We start from the raw sequence: 27,171 nt of genomic DNA, 5'->3' as shown, positions 1-27,171 counted from the left end.
CCGTGGGGTGTTATAATGTGACAGTCAATCCCACTATTCGTTGGTAAAAGAGTAACCCAAGAGTTGGGGGTGGGTGGTGATGACTAGCTGCCTTCCCTCTAGTCTTACATTACAAAATTAGGGACTGCTAGCACAGATATCCCTCGTATAGCTTTGCGCGAAATAAAAACAAAACAAAGTTCATTAGTTCCTGAAAACAAAACGGATTTAGAAATAATCACGTGATTCGAATCATCTTTGTAAATGAAGTGAACAAATAGTTGAATAGTTTCTTTTAAGGGTATATTTAGTAAAACCTGTCTATGCTGTAAGCCGCATAGGGCGGAAACTTGTACACGCCGGAAATATCAAACTGTTGTAGCATTCAGTGATGTAGAGAAACAACGTTTCGCTCTTCCATGTAAAATATTTTCTCAACCCAAACGAGCCGTTTTTGCATATATGTTGCAGCATTATCTTAAGATTTATAAAGCGCCCTCTATATGGCGGAACCTGCGTAACGCGGACAAAAAAACTATCTTTCACCTACCTCATCTATCAACAAGTAGGATTAAAACCTGAGTGAGGCGGAGAAAATGTTTTTTATTAAGTATTAATTTCTTATTTAATTAATCATTTCTCTAAATATTAATAAATTATTGAACATTTTGTGACAGTAAGTATTGGTTAAATATATTATATTATTTTTTCTGCCGTCATTATTCCAGAGGTCGCTATTCGAAAGAACGATTGACTGTACTTTTGGTCGCATTTGCTGATGGGAAACTAGAGAAACCATGGGTAATAGGTAAAAGTGAAAATCCACGCTGTTTCAAAAATTTAAGGAAGAATCAACTTCTTGTGGAATGGAAAGCGAATAATAAAGCATGGATGACAAGTGCTATATTCGTGAAATTTTGAACAACTTAAGCAAATGAATGGAACAAGAAAACAGGAATACTCTATTTTTACTAGATAATGCAACTTGTCACCCAAAAGTTCGATTTCAAATGTTCGTTTAGTCTTTCTACCTCCATGTACAACATCAGTTCTACAGCCACTAGATAATAGAATTATACAGTGTAAAACTGAAATACAGAAAAATGCTGCTTCAGCATATTATTGCAAACATGTACGACTGGAAGAGAACATCTGAAATAACCATGAAAATTTACTGTTAGATGAAATTGCATTTTTATGTCATTCAATCAAATGCATGAAAGATGAATGCGTAATAAAGTGCTTTCGAAACTGTGGATTTATTCTTGATAATTACGCAGATTGTGAAAAAGTTGTTTGTTATGATGATTCTAGTGAAATCCAAACTGATCGAGAAGCTGCAGATGATTCTGTGAACATGGAAAGTTTTGTGAACGTTGACAAGAATGTTTTAAAAGAAACTGATGAAATTGATAATTCTATAATAGAATCGCAAGATGGTAACAGTTTGAGAGATTCAAAGATGAACAAAATGGAAAGATAATGAGGACACAAAAATTCCTACTTCATCGCAAGTGTTAAGTTATTTAAGGCTATCAAATTGTATGCAAAAGTGGAGGGGGAAAATGAATTTCATGAAAAGGCCGTAGAACTGGTTTGATTTGGTTTGTTTTGAATTTCGCGCAAAGCTACTCGAGGGCTATCTGCGCTAGCCGTCCATAATTTACCAGTGTAAGACTAGAAGGAAGGCAGCTAGTCATCACCACCCACCGCCAACTCTTAGGCTACTCTTTGCCAACAAAAATGGGATTGACCGTCACATTATAACGTCCTCACGGCTGAAAGGGCGAGCATGTTTGGCGCTACGGGGATTCGAACCTGCGACTTTTAGATTACGAGTCGAGTGCCTTAACCACCTGGCCATGCTGGGCCCCGTAGACAAAATTGGCGTTCTCTTTTAACCGCATCATTTTCTAGTGAATTTTAGTTAGTGTGTGTTTTCTCATACCAAGCCACATCGGACTATTTGCTGAGCTCATTGAGGGGAATCGAACCCATGATTTTAGCGTTGTAAATCCATAGATATACCGCTGTTCTAGCGGGGGGGGACTAGTATGAAAAGTCTAGGAAGTGTTTTACAGAAGAAATTGTATAACATTTTGTTTGATTCATATTTTCAGGTATTTCATGTTTGTAAAGCTAGACTTTAACCTGGAACTTCACTCCTTGTTGAAGATTATCGTGGCGATATGGCTGTAGCACAACGATGTAAAACAGATAGCTGCTTTAGCAGGGTATGTCTTAGCAGTGTTACAAACATGAAAATACATATTTTATTACCATTATTCAATATCTGATATATTTAAATCAATAATTGTTTTCATTAAATACATTGGTTGTTTATTTCCACATGCTAAATATAAAATGTTTTGGTTTGTTTTGAATTTCGCGCAAAGCTACATGAGGTCTATCTGCGCTAGCCGTCCCTAATTTAACAGTGGAAGACTAGAGGAAAGGCAGGTAGTCATCACTACCCACCGCCAACTCGTGGGCTACTCTTTTGCCAATGAATAGTGGGATTGTGCGTAACATTATAACGCCCCCACGACTGAAAGGGCGAACATGTTTGGTAGGACGGGGATTCGAACTCGCGACCCTCAGATACAATATTGAGCCTTCTATCTGGTCTGGGACTGAATATTTTATCAACGGTTTACAATAAGTGGATTATTGTAAGCGTTTATCACAATTATAGCTTCTGAGGTTTATAGTATACTAACTGTAGCAAACCAACAATGTAAAACTATCTATTCGCGTTGGGTTGGTTACCTTTTATATGTTTGAGAAGAGAATTTCTAGAAATTTCAGTTGGCAGCAATATTGGAAGTCATTCCTATTTGCATACACACGTTGTACATTGTTGATTCTTACACTTGAGAACATTCTACAAATTCAGGGAATAGGAGGGAATTTCGCAATATACATTTAACAATATAATTTACATGCATTTCTATATACGTATTAAACTGAAACAAACATAAATATTAAAATAAATATATAATAGTAAATTTGTTATATTATAAACAGATCTCCGATAATTGACTTCTTTTTAATGTTATGAGCTACTCTTCTCTTAGTATCTCAACTTCAACTGGATACCTATGACAGGTGCCGCCCCCCAGTGGCTCAGCGGTATGTCTGCGGACTTACAATGCTAAAATCTGGGTTTCGATACCCGTGGTTGGCAGAGCACAGATAGCCCATTGTGTAGCTTTGTGCTTAATTCAAAACAAAACAACGACAGGTGCTACTCTATATAGTATCTGTGCAGTATTAAATCATAGGATTCTTTATTATAAATTCAGTGCTATCTAAATACTGTTGTTAATAAAGTGAAACAAACTGTTTAAAATAAAAACAGTTTTTGCTTCGTGTGTGGTATTTTCATGCTTTTATTTCTTCTTTAAAACTGAGTACTATTTTTTTCAGAGTCCAGTAAATTCATTACGGTACTATGATCACATAACTCATGATTTGTCCAGTAGCGTCTCATCTTTGGTTTCTCTCAATTCCACTCTAAGTTTGCGAATGAGTAGGAGCTCGCCTAGTTTGTCCGTGTTTAAAGGAGAAGGTGAGTAAAACTCTAAGAATCCAAACATTTCAATTTTTATCATAACTTATACAGTAAGTATTTAAGTAATGATAATAGAATGTTGTTCATTATGATCAGTTCTAGCCGAGATAAATCCCACAATTTTCAAATTAACCAGAGAATACTATTTAATTTCAACTATTTTAAAGGCCTAATATGTCCTCCGTCGTTATGAATGCATCTATAATAGTATCGGCAACTAACATAACCACGTGCCAGAGGATACGCTATGGATCACCATTTGTTAAATTTGTAGCATATTTCTCCTCAGAGCTCCTGTTTTTTTTGTTTCTTTGAATGAAAATATTAATTATAGGATTTTTCCTCAGAACTCCTGTTTTTGTTTACTTGTAAATATTAATCGTTGTTTCAATTTAACAGTAGGATTTTCATCAGATCTCCTGTTTTTGTTTACTTGTAAATATTAATCGTTGTTTCAATTTAACAGTAGGATTTTCATCAGATCTCCTGTTTTTGTTTCTTTGTAAATATTAATTGTTGTTTCAATTTAATAGTAGGATTTTCGTCAGATCTCCTGTTTTTGTTTCTTTGTAAATATTAATTGTTGTTTCAATTTAACAATAGGATTTTCGTCAGCACTCCTGTTTTTGTTAGCTTGCAAATATAAATTGTTGTTTGAATTTAATAATGGGATTTTCTTCAGAACTCCTGTTTAGGTTTGTTTCTAATTATTAATTACTGCACTAATCTTATAACATATTTTCATATACAGTTCCTGTTTTTGTTTGCCTGTAAATATTATTGGTTATTCAAGCTTAATAATAAATTCTGCTTCACAGTTTGTTTCTTTTTTTGCAACAGATCAATCGTTCTCTTAATTTAGTAATATATTTTCTCCAGAACTACGTTTTATGTTTTTTCTCCTTGTTTATAAATATTACTCGGAATCTTAATTTAATGATAAATTATTCTTCAAAACTTCTATTCATTTCTAAATCTGAATTTTTGTTTTATTTGACTGACAAACACTTTTCCTGAAGCAAGTGTTTATTTTGAATTCGAAATTGTTATTTTAAGTTATAAACAAATATTGTTTCTGAAGCAAGTATTTTGTTCCTATATAATTATTCTAAATTGGCAGGTCTTGTTTCTGAAGTAATTGCTTATCCTTAATTAATAGTATCATTCCTGATGTTACGTTTAAATGTTCTTAATTGTTTATCCTTAAGTCAAATATTGTTTATATTTAATTGATAGTATCATTGCTGATGTTACGTTTAAATGTTCTTAATTGTTTATCCTTAAGTCAAATATTGTTTATATTTAATTGATAGTATCATTGCTGATGTTACGTTTAAATATTCTTAATTGTTTATCCTTATGTCAAATATCGTTTATATTTAATTGATAGTATCATTGCTGATGTTACGTTTAAATGTTCTTAATTGGTTATCCTTAAGTCAAATATTGTTTATATTTAATTGATAGTATCATTGCTGATGTTACGTTTAAATTTTCTTAATTGGTTATCCTTAAGTCAAATATTGTTTATATTTAATTGATAGTATCATTGCTGATGTTACGTTTAAATATTCTTAATTGTTTATCCTTATGTCAAATATCGTTTATATTTAATTGATAGTATCATTGCTGATGTTACGTTTAAATGTTCTTAATTGTTTATCCTTAAGTCAAATATTGTTTATATTTAATTGATAGTATCATTGCTGATGTTACGTTTAAATGTTCTTAATTGTTTATCCTTAAGTCAAATATTGTTTATATTTAATTGATAGTATCATTGCTGATGTTACGTTTAAATATTCTTAATTGTTTATCCTTATGTCAAATATCGTTTATATTTAATTGATAGTATCATTGCTGATGTTACGTTTAAATGTTCTTAATTGTTTATCCTTAAGTCAAATATCGTTTATATTTAATTGATAGTATCATTGCTGATGTTACGTTTAAATGTTCTTAATTGTTTATCCTTAAGTCAAATATTGTTTATATTTAATTGATAGTATCATTGCTGATGTTACGTTTAAATGTTCTTAATTGTTTATCCTTATGTCAAATATTGTTTATATTTAATTGATAGTATCATTGCTGATGTTACGTTTAAATGTTCTTAATTGTTTATCCTTAAGTCAAATATTGTTTATATTTAATTGATAGTATCATTGCTGATGTTACGTTTAAATGTTCTTAATTGTTTATCCTTAAGTCAAATATTGTTTATATTTAATTGATAGTATCATTGCTGATGTTACGTTTAAATGTTCTTAATTGTTTATCCTTAAGTCAAATATTGTTTATATTTAATTGATAGTATCATTGCTGATGTTACGTTTAAATGTTCTTAATTGTTTATCCTTAAGTCAAATATTGTTTATATTTAATTGATAGTATCATTGCTGATGTTACGTTTAAATGTCCTTAATTGTTTATCCTTAAGTCAAATATTGTTTATATTTAATTAATAGTATCATTGCTGATGTTACGTTTAAATGTCCTTAATTGTTTATCCTTAAGTCAAATATTGTTTATATTTAATTAATAGTATCATTGCTGATGTTACGTTTAAATGTCCTTAATTGTTTATCCTTAAGTCAAATATTGTTTATATTTAATTAATAGTATCATTGCTGATGTTACGTTTAAATGTCCTTAATCTTAGTTTTCAAAGAAAAGTAGTCTTCAGATTTACAAAACTAAAATTAGGGGTTCGATTCCCCTCGGTGTACTCAACAGACAGCCCAAGGTGGTTTTGCAATAACAAAACACATACACACACTAAAAAAAATGAAATATTGTTGTCTACAGATGTTATTGAATAAATTTAATAATGTTTTATGTTGACACTTTTATTTCACTCATAGTCCTTGACAAAGCAGTAGAATGCACTGATTTTGACAAACATGACATAAAGACGATCTTAAAAGTAAGAAAGGAAGCTTTAGAAGAAGTGTTGAAAAGTAGGACAGAGGAATTAAAATTACTATGTTTACGAGAAGGGGTAAGAATTTTATGTCAGCTCATAGCTTTTCATTGTTAATCAGTTTTAATTAAATATATCAGAACTAAACACTAATATAAGTAAGTTAATGTACATTTCTTATTGACAATGGTTAAAAATGCTTTCATTCATCAGTTGGTTGTTTTCATTGTTAACTATATTTTTGGGCATTACTTCTTTGTTAGTTCAATTATGATCAATATAAGGTAAATGAGTATGCATAGTCTAAAGAAGGATTTTGATTTTTCATTATTTTTACTGTTAATTACACAGGAATTGTATACCACAGTACTTGCCAGAAATTTAGACCATAAACGAGTTAAATTTGTGCAATACAGATAAATGTATAGATATTATAAAGTTAGATATAATAAATGTACCGTATTTTTAAGTAATTAAGCGCGCGTATAAGAAATCTTTAGTTAATTTATAATAATTGAAGTATTAGGTATATCATGTACACTAATTTTATACCTTTAGTAAGTTATAAATATCAACAGTTTTATGTACAAACTTATTTGAAGAAACTAAAATGTTTCTTTTCTAAATGCAAATAAAATGAAAGATTCAAACTTTGTAGGAAACACAATCATAAATACCAAACCTGAAAAAATAATATAAAATAGTTTATGCGAGCTACTACTATAGAACAGTCAAATTATTCTTATATTATAGCAGATAAAATAAGCTCTATACAACCACTAGTTACAAAACTAGTAGTATAAACCATTTTAAAACAGATCTAAAAATGAATTTTAAAATAAATGTATTAAAATAATGATAATTCACATTATAATAAACTATTAAAACTAAATTAACAAAACATTATATGATACTAAAACAAATTGAAAACATTGTATGATACCAAAACAAATTGAAAACATTGTATGATACCAAAACAAATTGAAAACATTATATGATACCAAAACAAATTGAAAACATTGTATGATACTAAAACAAATTGAAAACATTATATGATACTAAAACAAATTGAAAACATTGTATGATACTAAAACAAATTGAAAACATTATATGATACTAAAACAAATTGAAAACATTGTATGATACCAAAACAAATTGAAAACATTGTATGATACCAAAACAAATTGAAAACATTATATGATAGTAAAACAAATTGAAAACATTATATGATACTAAAACAAATTGAAAACATTGTATGATACTAAAACAAATTGAAAACATTATATGATACTAAAACAAATTGAAAACATTGTATGATACTAAAACAAATTGAAAACATTATATGATACTAAAACAAATTGAAAACATTGTATGATACTAAAACAAATTGAAAACATTGTATGATACTAAAACAAATTGAAAACATTGTATGATACTAAAACAAATTGAAAACATTGTATGATACCAAAACAAATTGAAAACATTGTATGATACCAAAACAAATTGAAAACATTGTATGATACCAAAACAAAATGAAAACATTGTATGATACCAAAACAAATTGAAAACATTGTATGATACTAAAACAAATTGAAAACATTGTATGATACCAAAACAAAATGAAAACATTGTATGATACCAAAACAAAATGAAAACATTGTATGATACCAAAACAAATTGAAAACATTATATGATACTAAAACAAAATGAAAACATTATATGATACTAAAACAAAATGAAAACATTGTATGATACTAAAACAAATTGATTTCAGAAATACGAGGTCTGTTCAAAAATACGCGGACTGTTTGAATTGCGCGGCTCCAGTTGGTTTCAGGGGAATCCTCTTGGTGTTGCTAGGTTCACACAGATCAGCTGATTACGACGCCATTTCCCAATTGCAGATATCTTCATTTGTGTATTAGCTACGCGGTTTTAAGTGAAGTGCTATTTTTTCGTTTGGCGGATTTCAGAATGAATGACCTGAAGGAGCAACGACTTGCTGTGAAATTTTGCGTTAAACTTGGAAAATCTGCAACTGAAACTTTTGCTATGCTTAACACGGCTTACGGTGATGTTGCTATGAAGCGTACGGCATGTTTCAAGTGGCATGAACGTTTTAAGGATGGTCGACAGTCCATTGAAGGTGATGAGCGTCCTGGACGTCCTTCCACGTCAAATGACGACCCACACGTCGACAAAATCAACACCCTGGTGTGGGCAAATCGACGTCTGACTGTCAGGGAGCTTGCTAAAGAGTGTGGGATATTGGTTGGATCTTGTTACGAGATTTTGACCGAAAAATTGAAGATGCACCGCGTTGCTGCGAAATTTGTGCCTCAGAACTCGTGAGTTTTTGGCCAAACACTCGATCACTGTTTTTCCCCACCCCCTCTACTCACCTGACCTTGCTCCTTGCAATTTTTTCTTGTTCCCCAAACTCAAAATACCCTTGAAAGGAAGAAGATTTGAGACGATTCCTGAGATTAAGGCAAATGCGACGAAGGAGCTGGAGGACATTACAAAAGAAGCGTACCAGGACTGTTTCAACAAGTGGAAACACCGTTGGGATAAGTGTGTGCGTTGGGGAGGAGAGTACTTTGAAGGGGTCCCAGACCTGTAACTTCTAAATAAAGTACATTTTGTTTTATGACGTCAGTCCGCGTATTTTTTGAACAGCCCTCGTATCTATCAAAACTTAAATATACAAGTTGCATAAAAAGATGTTATTATAAACTTGGAAAATGTAATTATATCTTCAATGGAACATATAAAAATAAACAAAGTAAAAAGTTAAATTATGAATGGCAAATCGATTACTACAATCTATACAACAACCCCAACAAAATATGTAAAGAAATGTAAGAGGCAAGCTACCAATCTATAAGAAATTGGTTGAGTGTGAAAATTATTGAAACTATGTAAGTAGGTTTATAAAGTAAACTAAGATATATTATTATAATGGAAAAATAATTTCCACTAAAACTAAAATAAATATCTGTGAGACATAATAAATACGATGTCAGGTAATCATTCATAATGTGATGAAAAATGAGAAAATATTACAGTAAATAATAGGTTTGCTAAGTTTACTCAACAATCCAAATTATATGTAAGTTCATTTAGTGAATTTTGTATAAATATTATAAATGAACGTGTTAGCAAATACAGCTGAAACAGTGTTAGTACGTATTAGTTAAATGAAACTTGGTACAAAACTAACATGCCTTTAAATTCACTGTATACAATACTAACCAATAAATATTATTTTTTAAACTTAAAAACTGTATGAAAAATGGAAAAGGCCTAGCAGAAGATAAAATCACAGCTAAAGTTATGAAAAATAATATTTAGTTAAGGTGCCAATGGAAACGAGAATTTTCCCCAAACATCGACAAGCCTTTGTATTTACAATGGTATAATCAGGGGTTCGAATCCTCTCGGTGGACATAGCAGATATGCCAATCTGACTTTGTTATAAGAAAACACAGATTTTCGTGTCTGTAATTTAGGGATTTATCAGTAAATGACAAAATATCTCATAAAACATGAGTATTAAATTATTTATGCCACATATACCTATAAAGATTTTTGTAGCTGGTTTGAATGCATTTCTTAGTCATTGGATTAAAATTCATTTATACTAGTTTATCGAAGGCTGTATGTATGTTTTATTATGATTTATTGAAGACTGTATGTTTCTTTGTTTATAAATATTAATTGTTGTATTTATTTGATAATAGGCTCTTCTTTAAATTTTCCATTTTTGTTTGTTTGCATATATTAATTGTTGTCTAAAAGTAGACTAAAATGGTATTGTTTAGAATCATTATATTTGATGAAATTTATATATTTTATTTCAAACCGAAAGCACAATATAGTAAAAACGTTATTCTTTTTAAACTTGAATTTCATAATTTTATTCCCTTCGTAAAGGAAATGACTGGTGAGGTTCCACCTGATTTTCCACTGACAGGCAGCGAAGCGCCACCTACTTTTAAAAGACGTATAAGAACATCGTTTGCTTTAAACAATAGGTTGATTGAAAACTTTCGTGCAAATAACGTGAGTTTGCCAAAATTTTCTTTCTTACTTTTTCAGTTACAGAAATAGTTTAACTTTAACAATAACAACAAAATGTATATATAAATATATATTTTGCAAGAAGGAGTCGTTAGCAATGTTTTTATGATTTATTGAAGACTATTTTAAGTAAAGGTATTTTTGGAACAACAGTATATTACAAGTAATGTAAAATTCTGACTGTAACTCCTGTCACTTTCTGTTTATAATTTACACGTCTCGAATAAAAATATATATCTGTTGAAAATATTAATAATCATGTTCATAACTCTAGATTTATAAAAGAAATGTTGTGTGGAGGGATATTTTGAATAAAACTAAAGATAACTTAAGTACTTAAAATCGACATCAAGAAGATTCGTTGTGTGGTAGAAATGAACAATCACATATTTTAGTACTATAATTTCTCACAATAATGTAAATAAAAACACTTGAACTCGTCGACCTTTGAGCTCCATCAGAACTATGATCTAAAAACATTTTTATTTGACTGCTATTCAAACTATTTTCCTGATGAATAGTGTGTATTCAATATCCGATACCCGAAATGGTTTGTAGTTTTTATAATAATACTCGACAGACGCATTGATGATGTTGCTTATTTATAAACTATGGTAGCATTTTATATAAAAACTCTACTTTGAAATAAAATAAATGACAATGTTGTTAGAATATTTCTTAAATTATATTGTTTTACTGTATATTCTTAACGTTGTAATTTAACTGTTAGCTAGAGAAAGCCGCGAACTTTAGTCGCAATGAAGCTAAGATCAGAAGATTCCAAAAGTTAGGCTTAGAACATGTATAAAACTCAACGAATATGACGTTAAGGCTTCGAGCATATTCCGTGACAGTTTATAAATGCAACATAGTTCCGAACTAGTTGCCATGTTCGCTGTCGCGAAATTAATTTGTTTTATATTAGTTAACATCATTTGTTACGTTGGCCTACACCAATATACGGTAGTGTACCACTGTTCAAGCGTGTAGGAACCTTAAAAAGGAAATAAAATAATTAATTCTCGTTATGCAAATTAGATGTTCAATTATTTTCGCAAAACAGTTTAAAAGAACCTTCCAGCAAGAGAGCTATTTGTGTACTAAGTTACAAATCATCAGCTATTTGTGTACTAAGTTACAAATCATCAGCTATTTGTGTATTAAGTTACAAATCATCAGCTATTTGTGTACTAAGTTACAAATCATCAGCTATTTGTGTACTAAGTTACAAATCATCAGCTATTTGTGTACTAAGTTAAAATTATCATTTATTAATAACTGGGAATTACTTTTATGTTAACATTATGTTACTTTTCCAACCTTCAGGAAGAGGACCTAACAAAATTAGAATTGGAATGTGAGATCCAAAATAATATTACCATGGCTGTTCTGAAACTTGCCAGTGACAAGACTGTTAATAGAAGCGTGAGAAAGCAAAGAAAAGCAGCTCACGAGCGAGCTCTTCTCAAGGTTTGTTCTAATTAAATCCAACAATACTTTTAAAATAGTCTATGGTTTATTAGCAAAGCTAAAGAATGGTTAAAAAGTCCTAATAATGTTAAAACAACGAAACCTGGCGAAACATTAGGGGAAAATCTGCAGTTACATGATTTTATCACGAAAACTAATACGACTAATAACTGTAAAAACCAAGAAATAGAAGAGTTTTATTTATAATACAGAAACTGTCCCATAGACAAAACAAGACAAACTATATTTGATAATAATCCACTTTTAGTAGAAATTCTTACGCACACATACACGTATAAATTTGGAACTTTTCCGTCGAGGATGCATTTGTTTGAGTCACTTATTTCTTTCTGTAGACTCTACGCAGCTCTATCCTAGTTAGAGTAATTCGGTTGGTTGTCCCTAAAGGTGCAAGTGTTGAAAATGTTGTTCACTTCCTCAATATGTATTAGACGTTCCTTAATTTTAGACCGTGGTTTGAAATTCTATATACATTTGGTTGAACTTTGACACATTCTACAAGCTTCATTTAATATAAAATACATTTTCAATATAGACTTCTATTTTAAGTGGCGTTCAGTTTTATTGTGACTGCATCGTGAGTTGTATGCAACAATAGTAGGACTAAAAGAACGTAGTGAATTTACAAACGTAACTTACGAAATATGTGAATACATCTAGCAAACAAGATAACTCGTTATTGTTAATTAGCTCTTCAGTATTGTTGATTTCAATAAGAAATCTGAAATTATACATTAACGTAAGTACAATTACCGTAATCTTAATTCAATGTGGAGTATTCAACAATTATCTTTTTTTTTTTGTCGTCCTACTGAACCGTACTATAAAATCTTAATTCTCTAAATATGTCCAATCAATTTCTCGTACTTTTAGTGGAGCTGTAACTTAGTTTTAAGTGTAACAAATGAACGTTTTTGTTTCACACTCTGATAAGTCATAACACTCGATTTGGTTTGATAATTTATTTCGGTTAACAAAAGCTTCTACAATAAAAAATACATTTTTGTAAAAAAAAAGTATTTAATTTTATGGCAGATCTAAGTACTTAATAATAAATAAAATATCTTTTAGCTTAAAGATTTGCAACAGAAGTTATCAGTTCTGAAAAGACAATCTCAAGTCGTGAACGTTGACAAGTCATCTGAAGAAGGTAAACCATATATGCTAAGCTGTAATAGAATAAGCTTTCAACAATGACTATCTATAAAACAAAAATGCGACTGGAAAATTCTTACGTGTGATGACAGCCAATAAATACACGTAATTTAAAATAGTTTTTAATTTGCTTTGATAATTATTATTCAATTTAAATTTATCTGCCTAAGGTTATCTTGTTCATTGAGATTCACATGAGAAGTAATTGGTATGTTATTAAATGACTGGAATGTAATTATTACTTTTACTAACTTGATTTTATCCAGAATTGTATGGCCAGGTGGGTTAAGGCGTTCGACTCGTAATCTGAGGGTCGCTGGTTCGAATCCCGCTCACACCAAACATGTTCGACCTTTCATCCGTCGGGGGCCGTGACGATCAATCCCACTATTCGTGGCTAAAAGAGTAGCCCAAGAGTTGATGATGACTATCTGCCTTCCCTTTAGTCTTACACTGCTAAATTAGGGACGGCTAACGCAGATAGCACTCGACTAACTTTGCGCGAAAATTCAAAAACAAACAAACCCAAAATGGTAATGGTCAAGTTAGACAATAGTCTAAATATTTTATCTCGATAAATATGTTTTGGTATTTATGACTCCTCCTATTTCGAAAAATCAAATGTGACGTGACACACACTATCTTTTATATAGGTTAGATAAGAAACCAGAAATTAGGCGTGACAATTCAAGTAGAGCTACATGTTGCTAAGATCTTGTGGCAAATCTGAAATTATAAAGAATGAGAAATACGTTGTGTCAATTCATGTTTACTTACCTCTAATTAAACTACCTGTTGCTGAGTTATTATGGTAAGTATGAAACTATAAAGAACCAGAGATAAGTATTTTCAGTTAAAATTTATTTACCACTCGTTGCGCCACCTGTTGCTAAGTCTTCCATTTACTGAGAAATTATCAGAAATACGTCGTAAAAGTTCAATTACAACCACGAATTTGTTATCAGTGTATTTTGTTTGTTTGGAAATTTCGCACAAAGCTACTCGAGGGCTATCTGTGCTAGCCGTCCCTAATTTAGCAGTGTAAGACTAGAGGGAAGGCAGCTAGTCATCACCACCCACCGCCAACTCTTGGGCTACTCTTTACCAACGAATAGTGGGATTGACCGTCACATTATACACCCCACGGCTGGGGCGAAGCATGTTTGCGACGCGGGCGCGAACCAGCGGATTACGAGTCGCACGCCTTACGCGCTAGGCCATGCCGGGCCGTATGTTATCAGTGTAAAAGGTATTTTAACAACCACGAAACCGTATGGTGGTCCAAACAAGTATAAGTCATGTTCATCTTTCTTTCTGGCACTCGAACTAATAGACAACACGTGTTTTGTTCCGTATCTTGAATGAGTTTTTGTTACTTAGTTGATAGTTGACAAGAAAGTGTTTATGTTATTGATATATTAATATCTGTAGTTTGTTTTGTGTAAATAGCGTCTGAAAAAACTGTGCTTTATAGATTTAATGGCCCGTTGCTACTGAGTAAACAACACACCTCTGTTATTAAAACGTTAAGTTTTCATTCCAAAGTATTGGATTAAGGGTGGTTATAATTAAAATTATCATAAGAGGTTTTACTGTGCTTTAAGGTTAATATAAGAAAACAACGTTCATTGTTAAACTTTCTTATTTCTTTCTAACATGTTGTGAAAAGTTTTTTTGATATTTTGAAGCCTTTTCACTTCTTTACAGTCTACGTCTTCGTACTGTATCCAACAATCGCAGTGTTTATTGGAGAGTTTTCACTGAACATTTTCGTGTCCAATATTCATCACTCTTCCCTGCAGCTTTCCATAAACCATACAGTGTACGGTTTCTCAGCGTCTATTTCAATATACCGATCGCACAGAAAACAGTAGACACTGTGTTCGGTGACTTGTCTCGTGTGATGTAGCAATAATATGCGTTATTTTCTCCTAGTACTTGAAGTATGCTATTCCAGATTGAGACCATTCTTGCTTATATTGCGGGTTTTGCCATTTACCTTTACGATCCTGGGTTCCCACCTCTTCAGAGACGCTAAACAGTAGCTGGTGGTTGGAATACATTTGTGTCTCATGTATACCTGCAACGATTGTAAGATCACGTACGTTGGGAAAATAAAACGCCACTTGAAAACTAAACTAGAAGCTGTGAGCACGTGGGCGTATCAGACAGAACCAACTACTTATTACTTAAACCTAACCATTCATTCATTTCTATTGCATGTGTTGAAACCAAGGATCATAATATTTAACATAATGATTTCTCTATCGTTACTACAAGATATCCAGACATTGAATTCTACATTAAAGAAAGTTTATTCATATCTAAATACCGCCACACAGTTAACGTCTTACTGAACTGTTTATTACAGAGAGTTATAATTGTCTCATGAAACTTGTAATTCATGATACATTGGTAGCGCATAATCTGTTTTGTGTTTTTTTTTTAATTCGGTTCACCACTTCACTCAATACATAAATAAACTGGTCGTTTATGACACAATAATTGCACTTAAAAAATATTTTGTAATACTGTTTTTCAGATTTCTCTGAAGATGGAATACGTGCATTCCCACGTTCGAACCTTGTAAATAGAAATGTTTTGTCAGGTCATCTTCATCCTTCGTTTTCTCCATTATCTCATACCCTAACATAACACAAATATGTGGCTTTTATTTACGCTTAACAAACCATCATTTACCTAATAATCTGTCTCTAAATAGTTTCTGTAAAACAAGAAAAAACAATTAATTAATTTAAATTTCTTGCGTGTAATAGATAGTTTAGTTGAGGGCTAGACCCATTTCACCTTTGACATTTATGTCATATTAGGTTCACATCTGATGTCTCAGATAAAAAGTAATGTCAAATGCTGGCCGGATGTTAATTCCAAAGTCAAAGGCCCCTCATGGCCAAGCGTGTTAAGGCGTGCGACTCGTAATCTGAGAGTTGCGAGTTCGCATAACCGTCGCGCCAAACATGCTCGCCCTTTCAGCCGTGGGGGCGTCATAATGTGACAGTCAGTCCCACTATTCGTTGGTAAAAGAGTAGCCCAAGAGTTGGCGGTGGGTGGTGATGACTAGCTGCCTTCCATCTAGTTTTACACTGCTAAATTAGGGACGGCTAGCACAGATAGCCCTCGAGTAGCTTTCTGCGAAATTCAAAAACAAACAAACAAACAATCGAAAGTCAAACAAACTACTACCATGTATTTTTTCACAAATTAAAATCACACATATATTCAGTTACAGAGAAGGTATTTTTTTTATATGACGGACGTGTTTGTGTTTTCTTATAGCAAAGCCAGATCGGGCTCTCTGCTGAGCCCATCGAGGAGAATCGAACCCCTGATTTTAGCGTTGTAAGTCCATAGACTTACCGCTGTACTAGCGGGGGATGGGCGACAGGAGTGAACGAACTTAATAGTATGAAATATCTTTATTTCAGTGTATTTTTACACTGTTTTAGAAAATTATAAACAAAGTTATTACATTCACTTCCACGCAATCTAAACAGAAAATAAAAATTCAACTACAGATTAATATTTATTTTAAGACTTTAATAAGTACATATTTCTACCACTCATTGATTATTAAATTTCCCAGTAGTTCAGCGGTTAATCCGAGAACTTACAATGCTAAAAATGTCGAATTATCGATATCCGTGGTAGGCAACGCATAAATAGTCCATAGCGTAGCTTTGAGCTTAACAACAAACAAATAAGCGTATTGAGTTTTGATTATAAATATACTTAAGCTAATAGTTTTGTTTCTACTATATCTGTTACTACTGAGCTGCTTGGCCTGGCATGGCCAAGCGCGTAAGGCGTGCGACTCGTAATCTGAGAGTCGCGGGTTCGCGCCCGCGTCGCGCTAAACATGCTCGCCCTCCCAGCCGTGGGGGTGTATAATGTGACGGTCAATCCCACTATTCGTTGGTAAAAGAGTAGCCCAAGAGTTGGCGGTGGGTGGTGGTGACTAGCTGCCTTCCCTCTAGTCTTACACTGCTAAATTAGGGACGGCTAGCACAGATAGCCCTCGAGTAGCTTTGTGCGAAATTCCAAAAAACAAACAAACAAACAAACTGAGCTGCTTCGTCTACATTACAACCTGGGGGTTTATTGATCACGTCGAATAGAGCGCAGATCGTTAAATCAAAACAAGCATCTTAAGTCGAATTTGTATACAATATATAGGCTTAGTATGCTGTACTTATAACTTTGTGAAAGAAACACAGTGTAGTCGAAAGACTATACACGTTGTAGAAGAGAAGACATATTACAGAAGATTAGGGAAGTGGTAGAAGACTAGACATGTAGAAGAAAAGATATGTTACAGAAGATTAGGGACGTTGTAGAAGAGAAGACATGTTACAGAAGATTAGGGACGTTGTAGAAGAGAAGATATGTTACAGAAGATTAGGGACGTTGTAGAAGAGAAGATATGTTACAGAAGACTAGACACGTTGTAGAAGAGAAGACATGTTACAGAAGATTAGGGACGTTGTAGAAGAGAAGACATGTTACAGAAGATTAGGGACGTTGTAGAAGAGAAGATATGTTACAGAAGATTAGGGACGTTGTAGAAGAGAAGACATGTTATAGAAGATTAGGGACGTTGTAGAAAGAAGACATGTTACAGAAGATCAGGGACGCTGTAGAAATATAGAAGACATACGTTATAGAAAATTAGGGACGTTGCAGAAAGAAAGATATGCCGCCGAAAGATCAGGACGTTGTAGAATAAGAAACATGTTATAGAAGATTAGGAACGTTGTAGAAGAAAACATATGTTACAGAAGATTAGGGACGCTTGTAGAAGAAAGAGATATGTTACAGAAGATTAGGGACGCCGTAGAAGAGAAAGATATGTTACAGAAGACTAGACAACGATGTAGAAGAGAAGACATATTACAGAAGATTAGGACGCGTTGTAGAAAGAGAAGATATGTTACAGAAGATTAGGGACGTTGTAGAAGAGAAGATATGTTACAGAAGACTAGACACGATGTAGAAGAGAAGACATGTTACAGAAGATTAGGGACGTTGTAGAATAGAGAAGACATATTACAATAAGACTAGACACGTTGTAGAAGAGACATATCATGTTACGAAGATTAGGGACGTTGTAGAAGAAGATATGTTACAGAAGACTAGACACGTTGTAGAAGAAGACATATTACAAGAAGATTAGGGACGCCAGTAGAAGAGAGAATGATATGTTACAAGAAGATTAGGGACGTTGTAGAAGAAGAAAGATATGTTACAGAAGACTAGACACGTTGTAGAAGAGAAGACATGTTACAGAAGATTAGGGACGTTGTAGAAGAGAAGACATGTTACAGAAGACTAGACACGTTGTAGAAGAGAAGACATGTTACAGAAGATTAGGGACGTTGTAGAAGAGAAGACATGTTATAGAAGATTAGGGACGATGGAAAAGAGAAGACATGTTACAGAAGATTAGGGACGTTGTAGAAGAGAAGACATGTTATAGAAGATTAGGGACGTTGTAGAAGAGAAGACATGTTACAGAAGATTAGGGACGATGGAAAAGAGAAGACATGTTACAGAAGACTAGACATGTTGCAGAAGATTAGGGACGTTGTAGAAGAGAAGACATGTTACAGAAGACTAGACACGATGGAAAAGAGAAGACATGTTACAGAAGATTAGGGACGATGGAAAAGAGAAGATATGTTACAGAAGACTAGACACGTTGTAGAAGAGAAGACATGTTACAGAAGACTAGACACGTTGTAGAAGAGAGGACATGTTACAGAAGACTAGACACGTTGTAGAAGAGAAGACATGTTACAGAAGACTAGACACGTTCTAGAAGAGAGGACATGTTACAGAAGACTAGACATGTTATAGAAGATTAGGGACGTTGTAGAAGAGAGGACATGTTACAGAAGACTAGACACGTTCTAGAAGAGAGGACATGTTACAGAAGACTAGACACGTTCTAGAAGAGAGGACATGTTACAGAAGACTAGACACGTTCTAGAAGAGAGGACATGTTACAGAAGATTAGACACGATGTAAAAGAATAGACATGTTACAGAAGTTTAAGCACGTGCTCGTGACTAGCCACATAATAGAAGAATAAAAATGTTGTAGGAGAGAAAACACGTTGGAGTGAAGTCAAGTTATAGAAAATCACATATCTTGTAGGAGAGGAATATGTTATAGAATATTATTCATGTTGTAAAAGATTAAACATGTTACAGGAGAAAAGATACGTTGTAGAAGATTGTACGTGTTGTAGTAGAGAAGACACGTTGTTAGATATTAAACACTTAGTATGAACAAGTTTTACAAAGTCAGAAAATAAAGCCATCTGACCACTGACAAATGGAAAGACGACTAATTTGTCTAGATATAACCTAGGGATAGTACTTAAGTACAATACATAAGAAAGAAAATAAGTGGATCGACATTAAAAAATGTGTGTAACCGTGAGGAAACTCAATTGATAAACCAACACATCATTACAAGGTTTTGTTTTATGGTTTTTCATATTCCTAGCTAAATTAACTATATAATATTCTAGACAAATTCTTAGTTTGATCTATATTTTAATTGGTTATAATAATTTTATATAGGTGAAACAGTTTCACTGAAGAAAGAAGATAATGGTCTGTTATACATTAGTTCTGAACAGTCTACTGAACATGAAACTGGAAACCTGATCCATGAGGATTGTCCTGTGAGTATTGTAAATAAACATGAAACCCTCTGACTTTATACGTGGATCGTAAATTGTACATTTGTGAAACAAAAAGAGTAGAATATCAAAACTGTAAATAAGAAATTATAGTTTTAACGGTTGGCACAATACGAGCTTTTAAATATTTTTCTATACAAAACTATTACTTAAAAATTGCGACTTCTCTGACGTAGAGAAAACCTATCTGCTTTAAACTCAAATAAATAAAGAGTGAAAACAAGTTGTTGTTTTCAATTAAGCACAAAGCTACACAATGGGCTATCTGTGCTCAGCCCTCCACGGGTATCGAAACCCGGTTTTAAATCCGCATACACTCCGCTGAACCATTGGGGAGCATGTGAAAGCAAGTATTGTGTAATAACATGTCAACCACACCATATGTGCCATATGAAGTGTCGATACATCTTTCTATCCGCCCAGTACTAACGTTCGTCAAGTAGCCATACGATGGATGTATAGTATTGATCTAATCACTGTTTATATCATCAAATAACAATAACTTTTATGTACTTATGTAAATTAGATTAATCAAATGTATCTATCAATTTTAATTAAGTTATTTCCAGTTCAGAATTAGCGCAGTAATTAATAACACAATGTCGTTGAGATATTTATTTTTAAAACAAATTATTTATAATAATTTCAGGAATAATAATTGTTTTATGGATAATTCATAAATAAACTGAAAGTTATTTAACGACTGGCATATAAAAATATTTTGCTACCTTTTTTTTTTCACAATAAGGATGGAATTGTTTAAAATTGTAAATTTTAAATTAAGAATACTACCACGCGGAAAACGTAGAGGTCGCTAGTTACTTAGCTTATCAAGTTAACAGGCTTAGCTTTTAAGTAAATAACTTTAAAAAAGGCTTTTATACCATATGCTTAGTCTCAGCTTGCTCAAGTTATTCTTGAACAGATTTTTAAGCAAAATGGCGGAGGTTCGAAATTTACGAACTACTAAGGTGGGGTTTCAAGTTATGGTTAAAATTATTTTGTTAATAATATGTTGGAGACTGGGAGTTTTACTTTGCGGAATTTTTAGGATTATATTATTTCTACTTTAAAGCTGTGTCTGTACGTTCCCACGACTGCCTGCAGACAGTGAAATACAGTAGGAGTTGAAACGTTGTGGCTGTAAGCACTGAACTCCTAACTCTTAACTGATTTTAAATAGCTGCTCACTAGTTGAACATCAACGTCTCGATATTGTCTGATAGATGGAACATACTCTATAATAGCTTGATTTTAATTTCATTAATATATATATGGAGATGTGCAGTCAAACAGCACTGACATCACCTGATAAAAATCTCACCTTTTTATGTCCTTGTTTTAGTTATTAAGCTTTATAAATGCAGCTAACTTTTACATTCTGTTTAAAATTTAATTAGTTGGCGCTTAGATTATATGAATTGGGTATTGTATATTTTCTCAAGGCTTACGTTTGTAGTTTTGTTGTAACCCTAACTCGACATACGATTTATTGTCAGAGCAGTTATAAGAAACGTAATTCAGAAATGTCTATGATTGGCGGTGGTGTGATTTTTGTACTTTTTATTTATGTTGTTACAATATTGAGTAGTTCTTAACTAATCTCCAACAGATTCCACGTGTATCATCAGTGTCCACAATTTCGCCTACTGGACTTCACGTTTCCGTTACAGCAAATCCTAGTTCTGTGCCATCGAGTCCAGAGATACATCGACAGTCATCTCGAGAGAGTAGAAGAAAAAATGGCGTATTCCTCCCGGGAAGGTCCTTTCAAACATCGGTCTCAGGGCAAAGAAAAATGTCATTGTTTTCTTTACCAGAACAATGTTGCAAAAGTAAATCGATAAACCTGGTTAGCAGCTGTAGCCACCTGGATGTACAACAGTTTTCTGAGATGCACAGCTGTAATTCTCAACCGTCTTATTCTGAAAGTGGAGACATTTTGTCAACAAATACAAACGAGCCCTGTTATAGGTAAATTTAATGTTAATGTTCCCAAATCTGGGCAAGTTATAAAGTTTAGTTGGTGAATTGATAATTGGAAAATGTGGCGGAACATTCTAAGCAAAACGTACTTTCTCATGACGAGTGTGATAGACTTAACATTTTTAAAGCTCTGTTATAGCATATCATCCCATTCCAGTCACAGAGAACAGGCATTTTGTAACCAGTTGAAACAAACATTCGCCTATTGTTTCGTGTCTGTCTTATTTAAGTTAAATTTTTCTTATATAAAGTGAGTTTATTTCTATTTTTATTTAAAAAAATAAATCTAAGTGTGATATGCTAAAAGGATTAAACTGAAAACAGTTTTCAATTATCATGATATATATATATATATGTCAACAAGTTGTTGTTTGTTGTTTTTGAATTAAGCACAAAGCTACACAATGAGCTATATGTGCTCTGCCACCACAGGTATCAAAACCCGGTTTTTAGCGTTGTAAGTCCGCAGACATACTGCTGAGCCACTGGGGGCGTATTTCAACAAGAGGCATTCACACTAACTAATATGTTTTATGAGCTTTATTGTAAATCAACACGTTAATTTGCTTAGTTTACAATCGTGCATGCATTTAATTTAATTAATTGTTTGTTTGTAATTAAACATAAAACCACAAGGGGCTAGCTGAGTTCTGACAACAAACGGTATCGAAACTCGATTTCTAGCGTCGTAAGTCCGTAGACATACCGCTGTGCCACTGGGGGCGCTTTAGAAGAGGAAATGTGAAAGGCAAAATTGCATTTTATCATGTGAAACTGTATTTAATTTGTTTGTCTGAATGTCCGTGGTTTTGGAATCAGAGAGTAACAAACAAGACAACACAAACGTTATCACAAAATAATTCTCCATTCTTCAGGAGGGAACTGGGTGAACATTCCTGATCCACCCCTCAAGAAATGAGAGACTACTAACTAAATGCGATCGTATTGCTAGGATTCATCTGTGTTTTGATTGTACATGATTTATCAGTATCACGCGCTCAGATTGGTAGGGTTCATCTCTGTTTTGATTCTACATGATTTCTCATTATCACGTGCTCAGATTACTAGGGTTCATCTCTGTTTTGATTGTACATGATTTCTCATTATCACGCGCTCAGATTGCTAGGGTTCATCTCTGTTTTGATTCTACATGATTTCTCATTATCACGTGCTGATATTGCTAGGGTTCATCTCTGTTTTGATTGTACATGATTTCTCAGTATCACGTGCTCAGATTGCTAGGGTTCATCTCTGTTTTGATTCATGATTTCTCATTATCACGCGCTCAGATTGCTAGGGTTCATCTCTGTCTTGATTCTACATGATTTCTCATTATCACGTGCTGAGATTGCTAGGGTTCATCTCTGTTTTGATTCTACATGATTTCTCATTATCACGTGCTGAGATTGCTAGGGTTCATCTCTGTTTTGATTGTACATGATTTCTCAGTATCACGTGCTCAGATTGCTAGGGTTCATCTCTGTTTTGATTCATGATTTCTCATTATCACGCGCTGAGATTGCTAGGGTTTATCTCTGTTTTGATTCTGCATGATTTCTCATTATCACGTGCTCAGATTGCTAGGGTTCATCTCTGTTTTGATTGTCCATGATTTCTCAGTATCACGCGCTCAAATTGCTAGTGTTTATCTCTGTTTTGATTCTACATGATTTCTCATTATCACGCGCTCAGATTGCTAGGGTTCATCTCTGTTTTGATTCTACATGATTTCTCATTATCACGTGCTGAGATTGCTAGGGTTCATCTCTGTTTTGATTGTACATGATTTCTCAGTATCACGTGCTCAGATTGCTAGGGTTCATCTCTGTTTTGATTGTACATGATTTCTCATTATCACGCGCTCAGATTGCTAGGGTTCATCTCTGTTTTGATTCTACATGATTTCTCATTATCACGTGCTGAGATTGCTAGGGTTCATTTCTGTTTTGATTGTACATGATTTCTCAGTATCACGCGCTCAGATTGCTAGGGTTCATCTCTGTTTTGATTCTACATGATTTCTCATTATCACGCGCTCAGATTGCTAGGGTTCATCTCTGTTTTGATTCTACATGATTTCTCATTATCACGTGCTGAGATTGCTAAGGTTCATCTCTGTTTTGATTGTACATGATTTCTCAGTATCACGTGCTCAGATTGCTAGGGTTCATCTCTGTTTTGATTCATGATTTCTCATTATCACGCGCTGAGATTGCTAGGGTTCATCTCTGTTTTGATTCTGCATGATTTCTCATTATCACGTGCTCAGATTGCTAGGGTTCATCTCTGTTTTGATTGTCCATGATTTCTCAGTATCACGCGCTCAAATTGCTAGTGTTTATCTCTGTTTTGATTCTACATGATTTCTCATTATCACGTGCTGAGATTGCTAGGGTTCATCTCTGTTTTGATTGTACATGATTTCTCAGTATCACGTGCTCAGATTGCTAGGGTTCATCTCTGTTTTGATTCTGCATGATTTCTCATTATCACGTGCTCAGATTGCTAGGGTTCATCTCTGTTTTGATTGTCCATGATTTCTCAGTATCACGCGCTCAAATTGCTAGTGTTTATCTCTGTTTTGATTCTACATGATTTCTCATTATCACGTGCTGAGATTGCTAGTGTTTATCTCTGTTTTGATTCTACATGATTTCTCATTATCACGTGCTGAGATTGCTAGGGTTCATCTCTGTTTTGATTGTACATGATTTCTCAGTATCACGTGCTCAGATTGCTAGGGTTCATCTCTGTTTTGATTCATGATTTCTCATTATCACGTGCTCATATTGCTAGGGTTCATCTCTGTTTTGATTCTGCATGATTTCTCATTATCACGTGCTCAGATTGCTAGGGTTCATCTCTGTTTTGATTCTGCATGATTTCTCATTATCACGCGCTCAGATTGCTAGGGTTCATCTCTGTTTTGATTCTACATGATTTCTCATTATCACGTGCTGAGATTGCTTGGGTTCATCTCTGTTTTAATTCATGATTTCTCATTATCACGTGCTCAGATTGCTTGGGTTCATCTCTGTTTTGATTCTACATGATTTCTCATCATCACGTGCTCAGATTGCTAGGGTTCATCTCTGTTTTGATTGTACATGATTTCTCATTATCACGTGCTCAGATTGCTAGGGTTCATCTCTGTTTTGATTCTGCATGATTTCTCATTATCACGTGCTCAGATTGCTAGGGTTCATCTCTGTTTTGATTGTCCATGATTTCTCAGTATCACGCGCTCAAATTGCTAGTGTTCATCTCTGTTTTGATTCTGCATGATTTCTCATTATCACGCGCTGAGATTGCTAGGGTTCATCTCTGTTTTGATTCTGCATGATTTCTCAGTATCACGCGCTCAAATTGCTAGTGTTCATCTCTGTTTTGATTCTACATGATTTCTCATTATCACGTGCTCAGATTGCTAGGGTTCATCTCTGTTTTGATTCTACATGATTTCTCATCATCACGTTCTCAGATTGCTAGGGTTCATCTCTGTTTTGATTTTACATGATATTTTATTATCACGTGCTCAGATTGCTAGTGTTCATCTCTGTTTTGATTTTACATGATATTTTATTATCACGTGCTCAGATTGCTAGGGTTCATCTCTGTTTTGATTCTGCATGATTTCTCATTATCACGTGCTCAAATTGCTAGGGTTCATCTCTGTTTTGATTTTACATGATATTTTATTATCACGTGCTCAGATTGCTAGGGTTCATCTCTGTTTTGATTTTACATGATATTCTATTATCACGTGCTCAGATTGCTAGGGTTCATCTCTGTTTTGATTGTACATGATTTCTCATTATCACGTGCTCAGATTGCTAGGGTTCATCTCTGTTTTGATTCTACATGATTTCTCATTATCACGCGCTGAGATTGCTTGGGCTCATCTCTGTTTTGATTCTACATGATTTCTCATTATCACGTGCTCAGATTGCTAGGGTTCATCTCTGTTTTGATTCTGCATGATTTCTCATTATCACGTGCTCAGATTGCTAGGGTTCATCTCTGTTTTGATTTTACATGATTTCTCATTATCACGTGCTCAGATTGCTAGGGTTCATCTCTGTTTTGATTGTACATGATTTCTCATCATCACGTGCTCAGATTGCTTGGGCTCATCTCTGTTTTGATTCTACATGATTTCTCATTATCACGTGCTCAGATTGCTAGGGTTCATCTCTGTTTTGATTTTACATGATTTCTCATTATCACGTGCTCAAATTGCTAGTGTTCATCTCTGTTTTGATTGTACATGATTTCTCATCATCACGTGCTCAGATTGCTAGGGTTCAACTCTGTTTTGATTCTACATGATTTCTCATTATCACGTGCTCAAATTGCTAGGGTTCATCTCTGTTTTGATTTTACATGATATTTTATTATCACGTGCTCAGATTGCTAGGGTTCATCTCTGTTTGATTCTACATGATTTCTCATTATCACGTGCTCAAATTGCTAGGGTTCATCTCTGTTTTGATTTTACATGATATTTTATTATCACGTGCTCAGATTGCTAGGGTTCATCTTTGTTTTGATTGTACATGATTTCTCATTATCACGTGCTCAGATTGCTAGGGTTCATCTCTGTTTTGATTCTGCATGATTTCTCATTATCACGTGCTCAAATTGCTAGGGTTCATCTCTGTTTTGATTTTACATGATATTTTATTATCACGTGCTCAGATTGCTAGGGTTCATCTCTGTTTTGATTCTACATGATATTTTATTATCACGTGCTCAAATTGCTAGGGTTCATCTCTGTTTTGATTCTACATGATATTTTATTATCACGTGCTCAAATTGCTAGGGTTCATCTCTGTTTTGATTCTACATGATTTCTCATTATCACGCGCTGAGATTGCTTGGGCTCATCTCTGTTTTGTTTCTGCATGATTTCTCATTATTACGCGCTCAGATTGCTAGGGTTCATCTCTGTTTTGATTCTACATGATTTCTCATTATCACGTGCTCAGATTGCTAGTGTTCATCTTTGTTTTGATTTTACATGATATTTTATTATCACGTGCTCAGATTGCTAGGGTTCATCCCTGTTTTGATTCTGCATGATTTTTCATTATCACGTGCTCAGATTGCTAGGGTTCATCTCTGTTTTGATTCTGCATGATTTCTCATTATCACGCGCTCAGATTGCTAGGGTTCATCTCTGTTTTGATTCTACATGATTTCTCATTATCACGCGCTCAGATTGCTAGGGTTCATCTCTGTTTTGATTCTACA

At 33.6% G+C, this 27,171-nt stretch overlaps 2 protein-coding genes across 5 annotated transcripts in view; both read left to right on the top strand.

The window, feature by feature from the left end:
* Window positions 1–27,171, top strand: part of LOC143251046 (potassium voltage-gated channel protein Shal-like) — a 456,480-nt gene that overhangs the window by 191,490 nt on the left and 237,819 nt on the right. The window lies entirely within an intron of this gene.
* LOC143251045 (uncharacterized) overlaps window positions 64–27,171 on the top strand; it is a 31,181-nt gene continuing 4,073 nt past the window's right edge. The window contains exons 1-8 of one of the 3 annotated variants that reach the window (XM_076502365.1): window positions 1,714–2,213; window positions 3,409–3,550; window positions 6,418–6,554; window positions 10,413–10,541; window positions 11,886–12,029; window positions 13,122–13,200; window positions 19,811–19,914; window positions 21,545–21,906. In XM_076502365.1, coding sequence (XP_076358480.1) covers window positions 2,169–2,213; window positions 3,409–3,550; window positions 6,418–6,554; window positions 10,413–10,541; window positions 11,886–12,029; window positions 13,122–13,200; window positions 19,811–19,914; window positions 21,545–21,906 — 1,142 coding nt within the window. In that variant the 5' untranslated portion in view covers window positions 1,714–2,168. Of the gene's footprint in view, window positions 2,214–3,408; window positions 3,551–6,417; window positions 6,555–10,412; window positions 10,542–11,885; window positions 12,030–13,121; window positions 13,201–19,810; window positions 19,915–21,544; window positions 21,907–27,171 lie in introns of all 3 variants that reach the window. The other 2 variants (XM_076502368.1, XM_076502366.1) reach the window with 2 other exon arrangements.

Source organism: Tachypleus tridentatus, chromosome 5, assembly GCF_004210375.1.
Source record: "Tachypleus tridentatus isolate NWPU-2018 chromosome 5, ASM421037v1, whole genome shotgun sequence".
NCBI lineage: Eukaryota > Metazoa > Arthropoda > Merostomata > Xiphosura > Limulidae > Tachypleus > Tachypleus tridentatus.
Note: the sequence above shows the minus strand (reverse complement) of the source record. Positions and strands in the feature narration are given on the sequence as shown.